Below are 8,166 nucleotides of genomic sequence, written 5' to 3' on the forward strand. Positions count from 1 at the left end.
AAACTTTGGGTAACTTCACAGGGAGCCTTGCTTCTGCAGCTCTCACTGCTGACCCAAACTGCAAATATGGAGAAGGTTTCATCTGGTTTGTGTCTTGGCTTTCTTTGAAACCCCTGGGCCTCACATCAGTTGAAGCTCCTATAGTTATTGGAATAACAACATCCAGCTACCTGAGGAACAGGCAGATAGAAGAACAACTCCATTGGGAGAAGTTGGGTTTTCTGATGATGGTTCTCTGCTGGCCTCCATGACCTTAGAAAGAGACCAGTATTACATTGCAATGGAAAAATATGGGTTAGAAATGGGAGAAAAATACTAGGACAGACTTTTCCTGCCCAGCCCAGAGCACGTCTCCATATTTCTTGTAAAGGAATGGTTGAGTTCATTGGATATTTCCCTTTCTGGAGGAGCAGGCCATGACTCAACAGGGACTGTGAGGCAATGCCCTGTATTGGGAAGGTTGTGATCCATCAAGAAACAGCTAAGCAACTCCTCAGCAACCCTGGAAGGCATGCCCTGAGAAAGGAGGGAAGGGGGGAATGCAGGCAGGAGTCTTGCATCTCCAGGAAATCTTGTAACATCATCTCGTGCCCCACATTTGGCTCAGCCTGCTACAGCTGACCTTAACAAGAAGCCCTTGGCTCCCCTCTTCACTCATGCTGGTGCGTGAAATTTGGGGGAAATAGGTGCAAGTGTATGCTTCTCCTGCCAGCACCTTGGCAACTGAAAAAGAAAGTCACAGGTTGCCCTAAAAAGCAAATTCTAATTCCTAATATTGTATGTCATGGGTTTTATGCACTGTGCAATTTGCAGGCTGGACAAGCGAGGCCAGCAGAGCCTAGACTGTGGCCAAGCCTGGCAGTGAATCCATCAGCCATGGAAATGCCAAAGTGACAGGTTCACTTCATTAACTGGAGGCTCAGTGTTTCTTGGGCACGCACAAGAAACTGGAAGAGAAAAGGCTGTTCCAGGGGTCGGAAATGACCCTTTTGGATGGATGACGCTTTTGGATGGAGGACTAAAACAATGCCTGCACCAGTGTTTGAGGGACCATACAGGTTTTGATCCCAAGTTTGCATGTGCATCCTTCCATCAACACAAATGGTGACCTTCACAGGAACACAAACATCCTTTCCTTTAGGAGTGACTTAAGATCCCCAAAGCAGAGCATGTCGCGCCTAGGTGGAGACATGCCCATTTTCCTCTCCCTGAACCAGCTGTACCCAAAGCCAAAAGCAATTCAGAAAGCTACTGAAATGTGAGCAAAAAGCTTTAGATGCCTTCCCTGAGTTTTCTGTCAGGATTATTTCTCCTTCCCTGCTTGCAATTGCTGCTTTGCAAAATCCTTTCCTGTATTTCTCACTTTCTCACTGTCTTGTGAACATCCTTCTGAGCAGTTCACTAGCCCTCTCCACTGGATCCCCGACAGCTTTTGCCCATACTGAAAATTAAAAGACTTTACTTTGCAGCAGAATTTTTTTGGCCTTAGGTGAGAATACAAGGACTTTCAGTTCCTTTGCCTCTTCATTTTGAAAACACTTCCCTAGGTAAACGAGTCCTAAGCCTTAAGATGAGGCAAGTCCTCAGTTGTTGAAGCTGTTGAATGGCAATCACGATTTTCTGATGCTGTAAAACAAGAGTTAATCTGTGTTTCCACTGCGGAGGGCTGTTCGGGGCTTTTTTTTTTTTTTTTTTTTTTTTTTTTTTTTTTTTTTTTTTTTTTTAGGAAGGGAAAAAATTTCCTTTCATTCTTTGCCAGCAATTTCCATGCAAATAAAGTTTCCCAGCAAAAACTCGGTGCCCAAGAGAGAATATTTTATCCAGAAAGTGAAAGATTTTTCTGTGAACAATTGCAAGATTTTATCCAAAAGTCTGAGAGATTCATCCGAAATATTTCTCCCGTTGGCTGGAAACAAAGCGCTGCAGAGCGAGCGGGGACGGAGAGCCCTCTTTGAACCCGGGCGGAGAGGATACTCCCGACCAGGACCGGGGCAGGGCGGGGCGGGGCGGCCGGCGGGCACCGGCCGGGACACAGCGCCCGGCCCGCCGTGGGGCTCGGTCGGGGCCCCAGCGCCGCCCCCGCGGCAGCTCCCAGGCGCAGGCGGGAACAATCGCCGCGTTGTCCTACCGCGGCCGCCGGCCCGGCGGCTCCCGCGCCCCGGTCCCCGTGCCCTGAGGGGACAGCGCTGGCGGGGCCGCCCGGCTCCGTGCCCGCCGCCGCCGCTCAGTCTGGCCCCGGCGGGGGCGGCGGCGGCGGCGGGGCGGGAGGGGCGGGCGGCGCGCAGGTAGCGCGGCGGCGCTGCGGGCCCGCGGCCACGCCGGGGCGCTCTTGCCACGGCCACGGCCCGCGCGGCTCCGAGGCGGCCGCGGCGCCCCCGCTGCTGCCGGGACACACGGACACAGCGCCCACCTCCCCCGAGGGTCAGCGGGGCTTGGGCCCGAACGGGCCGCGGGGGCCCCGGGCAGCCGCTCAGGCGGCGCGGCGGGCATGTGCCGGTAAACAATGACCATATTGTGAAATGGAAAACAGACTCCGGCTCCCTCCGAACCGCCCGCTCCCACCGGATGTGTTAAATAAAAACCGCTGGGGGAAAACAGCAGAAAGGCAAGAAAATCGGGTTCAGGCTGCGAAGGACGGGGGGCAGGAAACCCGCAAACAGGCGGATTTGTGTGCCCTCAGCCCAGTAATCCTCGCACGGACTGCGACGGCAGCGGATACCTTCAGAAAAAAAAAATCGGCTTGGGGGGTTTGCTGTTGGATCTGCTGGGCTTCTCTGCCTTTTTCCCCTCTTAATATCGAAGTCCTTTTTTTTGTCCCCTGCCCTGCTACTGAATAAAACAAGAGGAAACTTTCTCTGCTGCAGAGATCCAGATTTCCCCGGTGAGCTATACAAGCAGCCTGTCGGGACGGCTTGGCCGGGACCCGCCGCAGCTTCAGGGCTGCCGGGGCTGGGTGCGAGACCGGCGCCCAGCTCCTCTCCCGTTCTCTCCCCTAAAACGGCATCTTCCTGCCCGGACGTGTTGAAGTGCAGTGCCCTGGAATTTATGGCACAAATGGGCTTTCCTCCCCCTCTCCCCCTCTTCGTCTGCTTAAAACCTCTACCATCCCTTCCAACTAGATGCAAACTGGGAGCTTTAATAAACTTACTCTTCCCTTCCCAAGTCGTAAACATATATCCCTCTCCTGTTCCTCTTTACAAAAAAAAAAAAAAAAAAAAACACAAACAAACAAACAAACAAAAAAACCCCAAACATCAAAAAACCCAAAGAAAACCCACCAAAAAAAACCTTTAAAAAAAACTAAAGGGGGGACAGATATTTCCAATGGATTTAAGTAAGTGATTCATGTAATGAAATGCTAAGGGATTTGTTTAATGTGACTTTATATGAGCTGTGGACATTTCCAAAGCAAACAATAAGTTCAAGTACAACATGCACGGTTGTGTTACAAGTGTTACTCAGCTGGCTGGGAGATCTTCGGTGAGCAAACAGACTAAATCTGGAGAGTAAACAACTTCAGAAAAATCTACAACTCCAGGTCACTGAAAACAGCCTTTTATTTGTTTTCCTTAGTGTCTAGTAAAATTTGATCTTTTTCTCTTTTTTTGCAACACTGCTGTAAAATCAGCAGGGACGGGCATCGGCAGCCGGTGGCTCTCCCCGGCCCAGACACAGAGCGCATTGCCTGGGACCTGGGCGCGTAGATGGGCGCGACAAACGGGCGCAGGTGAAGGAGGGTGCTGCTGGCCGGAGAGCTGTGGGGAGGATACCCCCGCACAGCGCCAGTCACTTCTATGGGGCTGTCACCCGGAAAGCGGGATCTTGCGACAGCCTCCAAGTGCAGAAGCCCCACGACGGCCTCACTGTGGTCCTGCCCACGCGTGAGGGTGACTTGACCCCCTTGGTGAGGGGCTTCTGACCCTGGGCCGGAGGCAAACCAGGCGGTGAGCATCGCCCCGGGGGGATGAGGAGCGCACGCTCGTGGGGCCGAGCGGTCACAAACGCACTTGGAGAGGCGCCAGAGCTGGCGAGAGAGTCGGGGGCTCTCCAGCCACGGGCATCGTGCCACAGGCAGGTCGCCTTTCTTGAAATCCGCGGGGTGGGTGACCCTAGGCCTTGTGGTGCCTCTAGTAGCTTCCCCACACCCCCACGGCAGGGCATTATGCCGGGAGTCTCCCGCTGGCTCCGGGACGTGCTAGGGTCTTGGAAATGCAGGAAATGATGTAACTAAAATTCAAGGTACTTGGGGGTAAATAGGGTTTGCTGTATTTAGCGCGGAGGTCCCGGACGTTCCCCGGGGAAGGAGGACGGTCCGAGGGAAACAGCACGGTCAGACGCTAATGGTGATTGTCACCAGATCAGAAATCGAGTTGGGAACCAGGAGCGCCCGGTGCGGTGTTCCCAAGCCATCAACGTAGCCAAGAGGGACCGGACGGCAAATTCGAGCGGCGTGGCTGCAGCCCTCCCCCAGGGCGCTGCGGGTGGAGGTGCGGGGGCACGGGGCTGCAGGGCGGCGGGGCTGGCCGAGCCCCCTCGCCGGCTGCAGGGGTGGGGGGAGCTGGAAACCTCCCAATCGCGACGCTCCGTCTCGGAGATTGCTGTTGGTATTCACTTTAAAAAGAGGTTGAATGGGACTTTTTTTTTTTTTTTTTTTTTTTTTTTTTTTTTTTTTTTTTTTTTTTTTGCCAAAGCTTTGTTGTGCTAAACTAGTTGGACGAGTTAGGGTGTCGCTGCTCCCGATTGCTCTGGCCAATGGAACCCGATCCACCCTGCTGTGCGTAAGAGCGCAATTAAGGATTTAACCAAGCCTATGCTGCGCCCCAGCCAGCAGTCTGCCGGAGACAGACACCGCGCCGCAGCCTCCTCCCCCAGACATGTCTGCTTAGACCCGAGCAGCCCCGCCGCCAGCCCCAGCCCGCCGCCGGCTCCGAGCTATGACAGGAGTATTTGACAGAAGGGTCCCCAACATCAGATCCGGCGACTTCCAGGCTCCTTTCCAGACGGCTGCAGCCATGCACCACCCGTCCCAGGAATCTCCCACTTTACCCGAGTCCTCCGCTACGGATTCCGACTACTACAGCCCGGCGGGGGGAGCCCCGCACGGCTACTGCTCGCCTACCTCGGCTTCCTACGGCAAAGCGCTCAACCCCTACCAGTATCAGTACCACGGCATGAACGGATCTGCCGGGAACTATCCTGCCAAAGCCTATGCAGACTACAGCTACGCCAGCCCCTACCACCAGTACGGCGGAGCTTACAACCGCGTCCAGAGCTCTGCCAGCCAGCCAGGTGAGGGCCGGGGGCCGGGGCTGTGCGGGCAGCTCCCGCGGCTCTGGGGAGGCTGGGGAAGCGCGTCCCGGCAGATCCTTGACCCGCGGACCACGGGGATGCGGCTTTCCCTGAACCAGAAGGGAAACTAAAAATAAAAAAATAAATAAATAAATGGGGGGGGGGGGGGGAAGAAAAAGAAAAAAAAAAAAAAAGAAAAGAAAAGAAAATTGGGAGGGGGGGAAAAGTGGAGAACTGGTTTACTGGTCTACTTCTTTTGACCAGCCCGCATGATCTAAACTACAACTCGTAGGACTAGTGCTTTAGCGCTTCTGTCAGCTGCCCCCGGGCCCCCACGGCTGCCTCCCTCCTCCTTCCCCCCGCAGGAAGAGGGAGAAAATAGCCGAGCCTTGTTGCATGTCTCAAACTCAGGTTCGCGGTGTTGAAGAAAGTTTCCTTCCCCCTGCGCTGGAGGGGCGGGGGAGGAGACTGGGAGGGGGAGACTAGCCGTGGTGGGGCTGCGAAGCCGGGGGGCTTTTTCACCAGAAAGCGTCGCGGGTTTAGTGCTTTACTTCTTTGTAACTTGCCGTATGGGAAAAAAAAATAAAGAAAAAAGAAAAGTAAAGAAAAGAAAAAAAAAAAAGAAAAAAGAAAGGAGTCAGGGAGGGGGAAAAAAAATCCCGTGGTAAAGCCAAGCGGCTGGGCTTGGATGGGACGAGTGCGGTCGCGGAGGCGCTTGGGGACATGCCGGCGGCAGGGGGATGGCGCGGGCGTGTGGAGGAAGTGGTCGATGCCTTGGGTCGGACGCCAGTCCGGACAGAGCTCTGCCCAGCAGGGCCCCAATCATCCTCCCCACGCCCGCGTATACCCTGCGCTCCCGCCCGCGCAGCGCTGCGCGCCCGGCAGGATGCCCGGGGCGGGCGTGGGAGGCGGAGGAGAAGGGCCGGGGGTGGCCGAGGCCGGTGTGGAGGGAGCGGGTTCCCCCCCCCGTCTCACCGCGGGGAGCCGGCGGAGGCTGCGCAGGGCCGCCGCCCGGCTGCGGGAGCCCCGGGGGGAGCCACAGGGGCCCGTCGGGCCGGCGCCGCTGCCCGGCCCAGCCCGCGGGCGGGATGCCGCCCCGGCGGCTCAGGCTGCGCGGCGCGGAGCGGAGCCTGTCCCGAACTTAACGTCTGCGTCTCTCTCCCGCTCTTGCCCCGTGCAGAGAAGGAGGTGGCGGAACCCGAGGTGCGGATGGTGAACGGCAAACCAAAGAAAGTGCGCAAACCCCGGACTATTTATTCCAGCTTTCAGCTGGCAGCGTTGCAGAGGAGGTTTCAGAAGACCCAGTACCTCGCCCTGCCCGAGCGGGCCGAGCTGGCAGCCTCCCTGGGACTCACGCAAACACAGGTACCACGAGCGACTCGGCTCGGCTCGGCTCGGCCCGGCGGGTCCAGAACCCGGGCTCACCCCGGCGCGGAGGGAAGGGCTGGATCGGGCCCCGCGGAGGGGCGGGAGGGCGGCGGGCGCCGCAGCCGCGAAGCACCGGCTTGGCCAGGCGGGCATTAATGGTGTCGCTTTCCCTCCCCATTCCCTCTTTCCTCCCTTCTCCTCTCCTCCCGCCCCGCTCCCAGGTGAAAATCTGGTTTCAGAATAAAAGATCCAAGATCAAGAAGATCATGAAAAACGGAGAGATGCCTCCGGAGCACAGCCCCAGCTCCAGCGATCCCATGGCCTGCAACTCTCCACAGTCACCTGCGGTTTGGGAACCTCAGGGCTCGTCCCGCTCCCTCAGCCACCATGCCCATGCACACGCTCCCCCTCCAAACTCCAACCCGTCCCCTGCATCCAGCTACCTGGAGAGCTCCACTTCCTGGTACCCCGCTGCCAACTCCATGAACTCCCACCTCCAACCCCACGGCTCCCTACAGCACCCGTTAGCGCTGGCCTCTGGGACGATTTATTAGAGTCTGACCCTTATTATTTTATTTTATTTTATTTTTTGTTGTTCCATGGACTCCTGTGTTTTACTGTTAAGGAATAATAACGAGAGGAATGCATATGGGGAATTTTTAAAAGGGAAAAGAAACAAACAAAAAGATTAAAATGTGTAAAGCTTGTGCATGTAACTTATTGCATTTCAAAGGAAACCCTTTTTTATACAATACGGACATTTTTTGGCTCAGCTGTGGACACTATCATTGGTGCCTTGAAATCTATGACCTCAACTTTTCCAGAGACTTTTTTCAATGTTATTTTAACCCTGTAAATAATTGTAGATAGAGGAATTAAACTGTATATTCTGAATAAAATAAAATTATTTCGACCAAGAGAAACGTTTCCAAATTACCCCTTCTTCTCTTAATAAGAGGGAAAAAATGTAATACTAATCTGCTTGCAGAAAGAAAGTGAGAAAAGAGGATGGGAGCTGGGAGTTCACATTCTGTTCCAGTGCCGTGCAGTGCCACCACAGTCCGGGTGTGCTGGCAGGATCTGGCCCTTGCAGGTACCCACGGGCGAGCCGAGGGGCGGAGGTGCTCTCTCCCCGCTGGAAAAGGGGCTCTGACAAGACCGCGTACGTCTTACTGCAATAGTGCTTTAAACTGAAGGGAAAGCTGCCCATCCTGATGCGAGAAAGCTGAATCTCTCGCCTTAAGCCGCCCTGAATCCTTTCCTGAGAGCAATTAGCGTCGAGAGCTGCACACTCCACAGCCCATCAGTCGCCCGTGTGCGCTCGGCTAATTATACAAATTACGTTTCCGTCAAAGGGAGCCACTAAATATGAGAAAAGAATAAAATGAGGGCCCCGCTCCCCTCGCTCCTGCTAAAAGCCTGCGGCGGCTTCGACTGAAGGAGGAACGTTTCAGAGGTACTTTTATTGTTTTTGTTTTATTTCTACACAATTTAGGAAAAAAAAAAACC

At 55.0% G+C, this 8,166-nt stretch overlaps 1 protein-coding gene across 2 annotated transcripts; it reads left to right on the plus strand.

Annotated features, from left to right (window-relative positions):
- Nucleotides 1-4,842: 4,842 nt before the first annotated feature.
- DLX5 (distal-less homeobox 5) lies at nt 4,843-7,594 on the plus strand. Of its 2 annotated transcripts, XM_066185653.1 has the most exons (3): nt 4,843-5,289; nt 6,470-6,654; nt 6,879-7,593. In XM_066185653.1, the coding sequence occupies exons 1-3, from the start codon at nt 4,935-4,937 to the stop codon at nt 7,209-7,211; spliced, it is 873 nt and encodes a 290-aa protein (XP_066041750.1). In that variant the 5' UTR covers nt 4,843-4,934; the 3' UTR covers nt 7,212-7,593. The 2 variants fall into 2 exon arrangements, with proteins under 2 accessions (XP_066041750.1, XP_066041659.1); XM_066185562.1 differs by lacking the exon at nt 4,843-5,289 and having other exon boundaries at nt 5,760-6,654; nt 6,879-7,594.
- The last annotated feature ends 572 nt before the right edge of the window (nt 7,595-8,166 follow it).

Source organism: Chamaea fasciata, unplaced genomic scaffold, assembly GCF_029207755.1.
Source record: "Chamaea fasciata isolate MVZ Bird 193981 ecotype frontalis unplaced genomic scaffold, bChaFas1.0.hap1 SCAF_1, whole genome shotgun sequence".
NCBI classification, from domain to species: domain Eukaryota; kingdom Metazoa; phylum Chordata; class Aves; order Passeriformes; family Sylviidae; genus Chamaea; species Chamaea fasciata.

Excerpts from the sequence above, each read along its gene's own strand:
- DLX5 (XM_066185562.1), top strand. The coding sequence starts at position 6,013 with ATGCCGGCGGCAGGGGGATGGCGCGGGCGTGTGGAGGAAGTGGTCGAT. Across the intron at positions 6,655-6,878 it reads TGGGACTCACGCAAACACAG|GTGAAAATCTGGTTTCAGAA; the intron begins GTACCACGAGCG and ends CCCCGCTCCCAG.